The 12,460-nt window shown below is 41.0% G+C and overlaps 1 protein-coding gene across 2 annotated transcripts in view; it reads left to right on the top strand.

Annotated features, from left to right (window-relative positions):
- Unc13c (unc-13 homolog C) overlaps positions 1 to 12,460 on the top strand; it is a 427,364-nt gene that overhangs the window by 306,068 nt on the left and 108,836 nt on the right. For both annotated transcript variants that reach the window (XM_050125822.1, XM_050125813.1), the window contains one exon: positions 7,040 to 7,166. In XM_050125822.1, coding sequence (XP_049981779.1) covers positions 7,040 to 7,166 — 127 coding nt within the window. The remainder of the gene's footprint in view (positions 1 to 7,039; positions 7,167 to 12,460) is intronic.

Here is a 12,460-nt window from a genome sequence, read left to right as displayed (position 1 = left end):
CGAGAAAGTGGCCTGGCCAGGGTGGCTACAGTGAATGAGGCTGATGGGTACATTCCTCTGGGGCCCCGGGGCCCCGGAGCCCCGGAGCCCTGGAGCCCTGGAGCCCTGGAGGCAGCAGGGCTGGGAGACACTGAAGGAGGGTATTAAAGTGTAGGGCTCAGGAACTCTGTGAGCTATGAATTGAGTACGGACATTAGCAAGAAGAAAGAACTTCTATCCTTTTTTATTTTTTATTGATTTTTATTGAGCTATACATTTTTCTCTGCTCCCTCCCTGCCTTTCCCCTCCCCTTCAGCTCTCCCCCCAAGGTCCCCATGGTCCCAATTTACGCAGAAGATCTTGTCTTTTTCTATATCCCATGTAGATTGGATCCATGTATGTCTCTCTTAGGGTCCTCATTGTTGTCTAAGTTCTCTGGGATTGTGATTTGTAGGCTGGTTTTCTTTGCTTTATGTTTAAAAAACACTTATGAGCGAGTACATGTGATAATTGTCTTTCTGTGTCTGGATTACCTCACTCAAAATGATGTTTTCTGGATCCATCCATTTGCCTTCAAATTTCAAGATGTCATTATTTTTTTTTCCTCTGTGTAGTATTCCATTGTATAAACATATCACATTTGCCTTATCCATTCTTCGGTCAAGAAGCATTTAGGTTGTTTCCAGGTTCTGGCTATGACAAACAATGCTTCTATGAACATAGTTGAGCACATTTCCTTGTGGCACGGTTGAGCATCCTTTGGATTATATACCCAAAAGTGGTATTGCTGGGTCTTGAGAAAGGTTGTTTTCTAATTTTCTGAGAAATCGCCACACTGACATCCAAAGGGGCTGGACCAGCTTGCACTCCCACCAGAAATGCAGAAGTGTTTCCTTTTCCCCACAACCTTTCCAGCATAAATTGTCATCAGTGGTTTTGATCTTGGCCATTCTTACAGGTGTAAGATGGAATCTTAGAGTTGTTTTGATTTGCATTTCTCTGATGACTAAGGATGTTGAACATTTCCTTAAGTGTCTTTCAGCCATGTTAGATTCCTCTGTTGAGAGTTCTCTGTTTAGGTCTGTACTCCATTTTTTTAATTGGATTATTTTTTTTGATGACCAATTTTTTTTTGTATATTTTGGAGATCAGCCCTCTGTCTGATGTGGGGCTGGTGAAGATCTTTTCCCATTCTGCAGTCTGCCATTTTGTTTTGTTGACCATGTTCTTTGCTTTACAGAAGCTTCTCAGTTCCAGGAGATCCCATTTATTAATTTTTTCCTCTCAGTGTCAGTGTTACTGGGATTATATTTAGGAGGTGGTCTCCTGTGCCAGTGCGTTCAAGTGTACTTTCCACTTTCTCTTCCGTGAGGTTCAGTGTGGCTGACTTTATGTTGAGGTCTTTGATCCATTTGGATTTGAGTTTTGTGCATGGTGATAGGTATGAATCTATTTTCATTCTTCTATATGTTGATATCCAGTTATGCCAGCACCATTTGTTAAATATACTTTTTTTTCCATTTGATATTTTTTCTTCTTTGTCACAAATCAGGTGTTTGAAAGTATGTGGATAAATATCCGGGTCTTTGTTTTTTTTTTTTTTTTCATTGGTCCTCTTGTCTATTTTTATGCCAATACCAGACTGTTTTCAGTACTGTAGCTCTGTAGTAGAGGTTGAAGCAACGTCTGTCCTTAAAGAGAAGTGAAGTTCAAACAAGATAAGCAAATAGACAAGTATTCTGCCTGAACACTTTTTTCTTTTCTTCAGGGTATAGAGAATGCCACACCTCCCAGGGAAGATTCATGAGATACTTATGGTTCACCCAAACTACCACTAAATCATTTCAAAATGCAAGAAGCAAAAACTTGGGGGGGGAGCAGGGTTGTTCATTGGCCCAGTTATGTAATTTCATAAAGGAGACTGGGTATGTGAAGTAGGGCTCTTCAAGGGCAAATGGGTCCCTATTGATTCCTTTACTCTACTAAATTCCACTATAGGAAATTATGCCTGTGGCCGTCTAATAGCTCAACTAAATTCATCCCCTCCAGCAGACTACAGCATCCTATAATTCACACACTTGTCAAGCTGTTGAGCCTGTCGCTGCTCCTTCTTGCCCTCCTGCACTTCAGATAGAGAGCACAGCACATGTGACCTTCCTTTTGGAGCTTTTGTTGTTGTTTGGTTGGTTCGTTTCGTTTCTATTTTTGTTTTGTTTTGTTTTGTCTTGTTTTTTTGGTTTGTTCTTTGCTTTTGTTTTTTTTTTTTTTAAACTGTAAAATCCTTATTGAGTTCGTTTTTAATTAATTATTTAATTAAGTATCAGTTTCTCCTCCTCTCTCCTCTGCAAGTCACCCCCACCTCCCCTCGAACCCCCACCCTCATCTACTCCTCCCCTTGCCTCCTATGGCTATCAGCTAGGTGGTGTATCAGGTTGTATCAAGTTGCAGTAAGAGTAACCTTTCAATTTCATTCCCAGTGCCTCATCTAGGATCTGGCCTGTGCTTCATAAACTTCTCTCTTAATGAAACTGGGAGCCCTTACCTTCAGAGTTCTGCTAATATAAGAACACACTTGGAACAGGTGGCCCGAGACCCTGCTACCCTAGCCCTGAAATATGTATAGCTTACAAACAAGCTCATGAGCTTCACTGTGTTCTTCCTTCTGCCTTAATGAACACTTCTCTCTAGTGATGATAAAATTCATGTGATGTGCCAATTTTTCTTTAGCTTCGTGGAAGATGGCAAAGTTAAAATTTAATTTTCAACCTGTACATGTGGGTCCTCTACTTCGATTGGTAATATTTAAATATTTAAACTTATAGAACCAGAATTCATTATATTTTTCTTCTAGGAAATATATTTTATCACCTCCATTTCCACAAAATTACATGCAATTTCAAGTAACTTGTATTCTTCTTACAACATGCCCGACAGTATGGTGTTTTCTGAGCTATGCATCCTCTCTGCTCTCATTTTTTCCTACTTAAAAAATGCAGGCACAGTTTTGCTTTGAGATTGTTTTTCTTTCAATCTTTTTCCTTGTGTCAGCTCTACTTGCAAAATCTTCTTTGTCTACCCAATCTGAACGTGTACTCCTTCATGTTCTTAAAGAATAGAGAAACAAATTTATCTGAAAATCACATAGTTTGAACTTATAGCTCATAAAAAGATAAGCTTTTCATGTCAGCTTTTAATTGATTACTATACAATTTCATGTAAAATATTTCAATAAAGCTAAAATCCAAAAAAGTCACACACATAATTTTCATACAAAAAGCATTTAAGGTTGTCATTTATAGGTATAGTTCGTCTAAAACAAATCAAATTCTATGTTATTGGTTTGGCTGTGATGTTCCATACATATGTATATTGTGCTATAATCAATTCTACCCGCCCCCACTATCATCTTGTAGCCTTTCTTCTCTCCTCTTTGCTCTCGCTTCCTACCCTAATCATTCTAATCGTCGCTCTTTTACCTGCAGATCTTTTTTCCTTCGTAGGTTCTACGGCTGTGAGATAATATGCAATACCTGCCTGGAAGTCTGTTTGGTTTCACATACATACTGGGCACCTCTAAATGATATGATTCCTTTCATTTTGGAGACCGAGTAAAACCCCCCTGGGAACATACACAGTTTCTTTATGCATCCTCTGATGGATATCTACTCTGATGCTGTAACTTTGCCACTGTGAGCGCTGTACCCATAAACGTGGGCAGCTCCTCTGTGTGCCAGCTTCATTTCCTCCCTGATACCTGGGCATGGTCACCCTGGATCATGTGGTGTTTCTATTTTTAGGTTTTGAAACAAGCTCAGTGCTGTTTTCCACAGTGGCTGTATGGCTTAAAACTTCTTACCAGCAGTGCAGAGGGTTCCTTTCCTTTTCTCTCTAGCTGACCGCCTTTGTGTTTTGGTACAGCCATTCTGAATGGGACAAAATGGAATTTTTCTATGCTTTTGGTTCATGTTTCTCTGACAGCTGAAGGTATTGGGTATTCTTTTACACATTTAATAATCATTTGTATTTCTTCTGTTAAGAAGTATCTGCTCAGATAATTTACCCATTTGTTAACTAGACTGTTTGTTTTCTGTTGTTCTATTGGTAACTTTTGTGAGCGCATTGTGTGTCTGTCTCCTGTCATCCCTCCATCCTTCTCCAGTGCCTTAGATCAGTTCAGAAAAGGATTTTTCAGACAAGTTTATCTCTTTGTTCCATTAGTTCGTTGCATTGGTCTTTTAATTTCTATTTCTACTCTGATCATTATCCCTTCTTTCTTCTAGATTTACTTTTGTCTTGTTCCAATTTTCTAAGACCTTGAGCTGTATTACTGGGGTACATATTTTAGCTCTCTTTGATTATTTTTTTTAATGTAGGAACTCGTAACTCTAAGTTTTCCTCTCAAAACTGCTATGACTGTAGGCTGTGTTCCATTTTCATTTGACTCTGAATTTCCAGATTTCTCCGCCTCGCTCTCACCTTATCAGAAAGGACACTTAGCTCTCTGGCCCAGGTTGGCCTTGTCCTAGCAATACTCTTCTCTCATCTTCCCATGTGCCTGGAATTCCTAGTATGTGACAGTTCTTCGTGGTCAGCTAGTTGTCAAAGCATCAGTAACAATGATCATGTACATCTTGTCTAACATTATTCTTCTATGAGCTTGGGAAATAAGAATCACCCAGCATTCACCATCTCAGCTAGCCAGCACATACATATGCTTGAATCATGAAAAAATTCTGAAGAACTTCAGTATCAAAGCCAGAGCCAGATTTAGAAAATGTGAAGTTGTTCATTTGAAGATGATATTCACCATCCAATAATCTATTGCGTTTCCGCACCCATACTTAGAACCTGGCAAGTCAGTGTGGTGCCTCCCTCAAAGACTCCCACGCTGTAACTTGGATGTGGGCAAAATGTGGACTAAACTGGCTGGGGGCCTAGTGGTTGTCAATCATAACCATAGTGATAGAGTCACAAGAAGAAAGGCTTAGCCTACTTAATTTTCATACGTAAACCATTTACACTTGTTGTTATATATTGCTTCTTGTTCTGAGACAGCAGCAAATGCTGGATCCCAGGTAACAGAGGAGCCCATGAGTGACTTCTGTATAGCATCTGTACAACAATAAACGCACAAGCCCCAGGGCAAGAGTCTCCCAATATTGATGTTCCGGGTACTATTGTATTAGTTTCCTATGTATGAAAATGATCAATAAATATTCCTCTTAAAAATGAAGGAGCACTAAGAATCTGTAAAAGGAGGTTGTAAGAAGGCAGAAAGAGTGGTGAAGCTAGAGATGGCGAAAGCAAAGCATCTTGTTCACACTTTGTTTAGTGTTGTCCTGGAAGACTGGTCACTTTTCCTTCTATGTGAGCACATCTCTCCCTGCTCCACAGCTTCTTGAATTAACTTTGTTCAAATCATTTAAAGGTTTGGTTTGAGGTTGTAGTCTCTTGTGTCTCCATCAGGGTTCACATCACCCCATGATCAGGTTTTGAGAAGTGGGCATGGCTTCTGGGTTTTTTTTCTTTATTAACAATCTAATTACTTCAACCTACATTTTTATTATTTATCAAGGAATGCAAAGCATGGGGCATTTCTGTAAAGATGCAAAGTCCTCAGCTTCACTGAGAGTCACAGATTCCCAAAGGGATTTCTCAGCAGCTGCTTTCATCCTGAAGAAAACCAGTGATATTTAGGATCTGGTTGTGTTTGTTGTTATTGCCGGATTTGGCCAACAGGTTTATGTTAGTGAGACAGAACAGAGTAAAACACATCCCAGAGTTGGGGAAATGCTTGCTGTGCAGGCAGGAGACATGAGTCTAGATCCCCGGAACCCAGGTAAAAAGCCAGAAGTACTGCCGAGAGTCTGCAATCCCAGCCCCGGGGAAGCAGAGGAGGGGCCCTGTTTCTCCCTGGTCAGTCAAACCAAATCAGTGAGCTCCAGGCTCAGGGAGAGAACTTGTCTCAATAAAATTAAAAAATGCAACTAAAGAAGACACTGACTTTTACCTCTTCCCTCCTCACATGAATGCACATACATACACACATGTACACATATGTGCACACATCTACATAAACACAAATATACAAAACACATACACTCAGCAACATTCTTTTTTTTCAATTACTAAAACTTTATTAAGCAATTAATCAGATTCTTGGATAAAAATAACCTACTTCAAGAGTTGATATTTTCAGCAACTTCCTATATGTCTCTTCTACCCAGCTCCATATGCCTATATCCTGTAAACAGCCTTAGGCTACCCTCTTTAAGTCACATATTAGAAAATCCCTCCAAGGAAATAAAAAATGTAATATGACTTAGAAGTTAAATATATTTTTCTATCCTCAACCATCTTAATTCCTTAAGTGTTAAAATTAGGTTGAGATGTGACTGCCCATGCACATGACACACATGTCCCATGTTAATCGGTAATTATGGCTTCTACTTTAAGTCATATTTGATTCCTTAGAATGCTAATTCTTCCTGTCACTGTGTATTTGGCTAAGAGCAGCCAAAGGATGAGAGCCTCCAGATAAATGCAAATTTTACTATGTTGTTAATCTTTCTCCATCAAAATTCTCTTCTGTTTCCAATTGACACATAATAGAATACTCAAACCATTTCATAGTGTATCATTTAGCCTTTCCTTGTAGGATCCAGGATTATTTTATCTTGTTTTTTAATCTGTGTGTATCTGTGTGTGGGTATGTGCACATGAGTGTTTTTGCCCTCAGAGACCAGAAAACAGTGTAGGTTCCCCTGGAATTGGAATTACATGCAGTTTGTAAGCCACCCAACATGGATACGTGACCCAAACTCCAGAGCACAGACCTCTCTAAGAGCAACAAACATTCTTAACCACTGAACTATCTTTCTTGTCTCTTCAGGATTATTTTCCCATGCTGCAGAATGTTAGGTCTGCCTTCAGCAACACACTCTGCCTGGAATACACACTTTTCTTCTTTATAGAAATGCCGATAACAAAGGTCAATTGGAACCCAGTGGCATTGTCTGCAAGCCACACTTTATTAATTGTGTGATTTTATCTGTTACAGAACATGAGAAGCAGCGGTTATGCAAGAGCACCGATTATATGAATTTGCATTTCAAAGTGAAATGGTTTTATAATGAGTATGTGCGAGAACTTCCTGCCTTCAAGGATGCTGTTCCGGAATATTCCTTGTAAGTAGTGATTTTTCACTCTCTCGCTTTGTCTCAAATTCAGAGTGTTGCAAAATTACAGCTGAGTGGTAAAGACCAAGAGCTCTTTCACACGCTTCTCCTTTGAATGTAGACGTTTCTGTCGTAAAAACTGCTGTGGGAAGATTGGCGCGTCTCTGAGGCCGTGAAGATGCTGATGCATATTTCAGTAGTTAGACATTCAAGGAAAAAGAAACACCAAATGGGCTCTGGTTTAGATGGTGAAATTATTTCCTGTAAAACTGCCAGGCGGCATAGTCCTGGGGAGATGGCTCAGCACTCTAAACATTTGCCACACAAGCTTGCGAACCAGTGATTGAGTTCTCAGAGACTCACATAAAACGTCAGGTGGGCGTGGTGGCTGCCCTGTCAGAGGATAGAGACGGGGGCACCCCTAGAATGAGCTGACTACCAAGACTAAGCATATCAGTAAGCTCTGGGTTTGCTTGAGAGAGTCTGCTTCAGTGACAAAGGTGGAAAGTGAAGAGGACGATTCCCAACAACATCCTTCGACCTCCACATGCATGCCCAAACAGGTGCGTGAGCATGCACACACACACACACATGCACACTCAAGCAGGTGCATGAGCACCTACACACACATGTAATACCATGTATATGCACATATGCACAGCCATGGACCTCCACATGTATGCTCAGATATGTGCATGAGCACCCACATACATGCATAAAACTATGTGCATACACGTATGCATAGCACACACAGAGAGAGAAAAAGTAAAAAAAAAAATGTTAGAATGCTTTTACTGGCTTTTAGGTAACCAGACTTTAATTTTAATACAAGTTAAAACTGTCTTTGAAATTCATGTATTTGGAATCGAAACCATGATTTATCAATGGAATTTTCCTGTTATGAGTTCTTTTCCATCTTAGTTTCTTTTCTTGGCTGTGATGGAAGACCTTACAGAAACAATGTAAGGGAGATTGTTGATTTTGGCTCACAGTTCTGGGTTATACTCTATCACAGGAGGAAAGTCACAGAGGCGGGCACTGGAGGCATCTGTCCCATCATAGCCACAGTCAAGAAGTAGATGAACACTGTACATAGCTCACTTCCTCCATTGTCTATAGCTCAGGGCCCCAGCCCTGGTAATGGAGTCTCCCACAGCTGTGGGTCTTCACATTCAATTCACTGAATGAAGATGCTCCCTCACAGGCAACCTAGAGGCACAAGATGACTCTAGACCTGAGTAGATTGATAGTTGAGATTAACTGTCAGAATGTCTGTTAAACACATTTGTAGTCACACAGCCACAGAATATTCTGAATTTAATGTGCGTCAGAACTCCATTTTATTCTGGTCAAAGGGGTCTTCTGGTCTACAGAAGATCAGTGTGTGAGATAAAGACTTCTTCATGAAGAAGCATATTATTCGGGCAATAACGATTGTCACAAAAGTTAAAAAAAATCACAACATCTTGAATTTTGCAGGCAAATAAATGGAACTAGAAAACATCATTTTGAGTGAGGTAACCAAGACACAGACGGACAATTATCACATGTACTCACTCATAAGTGGTTTTTAAACATAAAGCAAAGAAAACCAGCCTACAAATCACAATCCCAGAGAACAACAATGTGAACCCTAAAAGAGACATACATAGATCTAATCTACATGGGAAGTAGAAAAAGACAAGATCTCCTGAGTCAATTGGGAGCATGGGGACCTTGGGAGAGGGTTGGAGGGGAGGGGAGAGGCAGGGAGGGAGCAGAGAAAATGTAGAACTCAATAAAAAATCAATTTAAAAAGATGTAACAAAGCAGAGCAAAATGAAACAAGCTAATTTAAAGAGCATAAACAATTCACAAGAAGGGTGTTACTGCATTTGAAGGACTGACGTCTCCAGATGGAGTATCATCTATGGTAGCTCTCTCTCCTTCCCTCCCTCCCTGCCTGCCTCCCTCTCTTTCTCACACACACACACCAAANAAAAAAAAAAAAAAAAAAAAAAAAAAAAAAAAAAAAAAAAAAAAAAAAAAAAAAAAAAAAAAAAACAAGAAAGTGCTGACACGGAAATGAAGGCTGAGAACTTGGATTCCGTGGGTTCTGATACATTGATACTCTCGCTCTTCTGGTGAGGTGTAAGGTATTTTTCCCAGAGCAGTAGGAAGTGGTAACAGAAAAGTGGCTTTCAACTAGACTGATACAAATAGATGCCTTGAGGCCACACCAGTCATTAGGCATCATGGGAACCGGAAGCAACAGGGAGTGTGGAAAGAGCAGAGACTTAGGAGTTAATGAGCAGTGTAATCACGGGATACTAAGAGCTCAGCATAGTCTCCTCAGAGGGGAACATGAGATGGAACAGCCTGGTGACACAAGTCAACAGTCTACACCGTGAAGGACGCGTGGGAGGATGCAGGTCACAGGATGCGCTGGGGAGGTGGCTCAGCAGTCAAAGCATTTGCTTCTCAAATGTTAGGAATGGCATTCCAAGGACCCATGTAAATGCCACATGGGCACAGAGGGCTACCTGTAAACACAGCCATTAGGAATCGGAAAGGGAGGATCCCTACAGCAAGTTGCCTGGTTGGACTAGACAAGTCAGTGGGCTCTGGGATCATTGAGAGACTTTGTCTCAATGAATTTGGTGAGAGCAATGATGGAAGACACCCGGGATCTACATCCAACCTCTGTACGCACATGAAAAACAGAACAAGATAGAACTTATAGAAAACTGCAGAGAACTGATTTTATGTGTTCTGACTCTAAATTTCATAAGTGTGCTGGGTAATGTATCTTTATTAATGGTTTAATTTAGCATCCAAAGCAGTGGGGTTCCTATGACATTTATACAGGCTTTGTCCCTATTCAATTATATATGCTAATTGGCTTGGATTAACTTTTCCACAAGATATGCTTATGTCAAAGCATGTATCAATAACATGTATACTTTATAAGAGTTAATAGTAAAATGAAATAAAACCATGTATTTTGTCATAAACAAAAAGCTTACTAAATAAAAAATTAAAAACAAAAAAAATATAAGATGACGTGCTATATCCTAAAAGCTTACTATTATACAGAGCAATTGAAATGAGAGCAGGAAGGGTTAAAGACACATGGAAGAAAAATTCTGGAGAGAATTTATAGAAGTTGTGCAACTGAGAACACATGAGAAAAAATGAACACAAAAAGAGTTGGACATGAAGTAAATGCACATAAAGCAGTTGCTGGCATCTTGATTGAGCATAGGGAAGTGAAACAGAGGGGCTGTCTGCCAGACATCTGCTTCTGGCTGTCTAGACTTATTACATTAAGCTAAAATCACACTCATGCTTGCTGAACGCCAGCTAAAAAAGTGAGCAAGATTAAACAGAGTCAGAGAGCAACCAAGGCAGCTGGGGCTGAAGGAATGGTATCCTTGAGGAGGGAGAAGCATACAGAAGACAGTCTGTACACAGCAGACGGCCTGAACACAGAAGTCTGCACACAGAAGATGACAGTCTGTACACTGAAGATGGTCTGCACACAGAAGACAGTCTGTACACAGAAGATGGTCTGCACACAGAAGACAGTCTGTACACTGAAGATGGTCTGCACACAGAAGTCTGCACACAGAAGATGACAGTCTGTACACAGAAGATGGTCTGTACACAGAAGACAGTCTGTACACAGAAGATGGTCTGCACACAGAAGACAGTCTGTACACAGAAGATGGTCTGCACACAGAAGACAGTCTGTACACTGAAGATGGTCTGCACACAGAAGACAGTCTTTACACAGCAGACGGCCTGCACACAGAAGTCTGCACACAGAAGACAGTCTGTACACAGCAGACGGCCTGCACACAACAGACGGCCTGCACACAGAAGTCTGCACACAGAAGACAGTCTGTACACAGCAGACGGCCTGCACACAACAGACGGCCTGCACACAGAAGTCTGCACACAGAAGACAGTCTGCACACAGCAGATGGCCTGCACACAGTAGCTGCACTCCATGTTCCACACTTAATGTCTGCGGGCCAACTGGCAGTTCTGCAGACTTAGAGATCAAACACATGGCCAGTGGTTCAGAATGTAGCGCAATCTCCCTAGAGAGAAGCAAACACTGATGCCCAGGATCAAGAAGGCTCATTATTCAGGTAGGATGAAAATCCCAGGAAAAGGGAAGCACAAGAAAGTGAGCACAAAGACTCCACGGAAACGTACTGTCCTCCTCCATACCTCTCTACCTATTCACTGGGGCAAGGTCTTTCATTTGATTCCAGTGCTCACCTCAAAGACTGGATGAAGCCAACTTGTCAGCTTCCTCCAAAGACCCCCTTCCACCTTGTAAGTGCTGTGACTAAGAGTATACAGATGTGCTGCCCACTAGTAATCTACATAAGTGTGAAGACCGAGGAAGAAAACCATCAAGTAGAAAGTAGGCACCAAGACTTTGTTAACTAGGTAGAGTCTTCAGCAGCCCCGCTGTGCGAATGGAACAGCAGGAATACGAGGACCAGACTTCTGGCGGGGGGGGGGGGGGGGGGGGAGCAGTTTTCAAATAGTTCATATTGTAAACTGCCCTGGCTGTCAGTGGGATCTGCAGGGCTCTGTCCTTTAAATAAGAACAAACATGAAAAGAGCAGCTCAGGAGCCAGCCTTGTCCAAAGGGAGCTGTTCCCCCAAGTGCCTCTCCAAGGGAAAATTTAACCATGGTTCACAGCCCTCTGTGACTCCAGTTCCAGAGGATCTGATGCCCTCTTCTGACTTCCAGGGGCACCAGGCATGCATGCTATACACAGACAGTCAGGAAAACAAACCCTCATACACACACACACACACACACACACACACACACACACACACACACAAATGTAAAAAGCTCTTAAAGGGGAAGAAACAATCCCTCATAGGCAGCAATGTAGCATTCAAAAACAAAATTAGGAGCTACCTCACCAGAGGACCCAAATATCTAGAACCCAGGAGAAAACACAAATGTTAATATTATCAGTTACTGACTTTGGTTTATGATTTAAAATACTGGAGGGTTTTAACAGAAAATTTTAATCTATAAGAATGAATTGGAAATTATAGAACTGAGGTAAAACAAGCTATAACAGATAAGATTAATGAGAAGCTATATAGAGCATAAAAGGCACAAAACCAGCTTAAATGTAGATTTAGAGGGCGTGTCTGTATATAAAGAGACAGGCGGATCTCTGTGAGTTCGAGGCCAGCCTGGTCTACAAGAGCTAGTTCCGGGACAGGCACCAAAGCTACAGAGAAACCTTGTCTCAAATAATAATAATAATAAGAATGACTGT

This window comes from Alexandromys fortis, unplaced genomic scaffold (assembly GCF_014885135.2).
Source record: "Alexandromys fortis isolate MF-2015 unplaced genomic scaffold, M_Fortis_MF-2015_v1.1 scaffold_22, whole genome shotgun sequence".
Taxonomy (NCBI): Eukaryota; Metazoa; Chordata; class Mammalia; order Rodentia; family Cricetidae; genus Alexandromys; species Alexandromys fortis.
The sequence above is the reverse complement of the archived record's forward strand: the minus strand, read 5'-3'. Positions and strand labels throughout refer to the sequence as shown.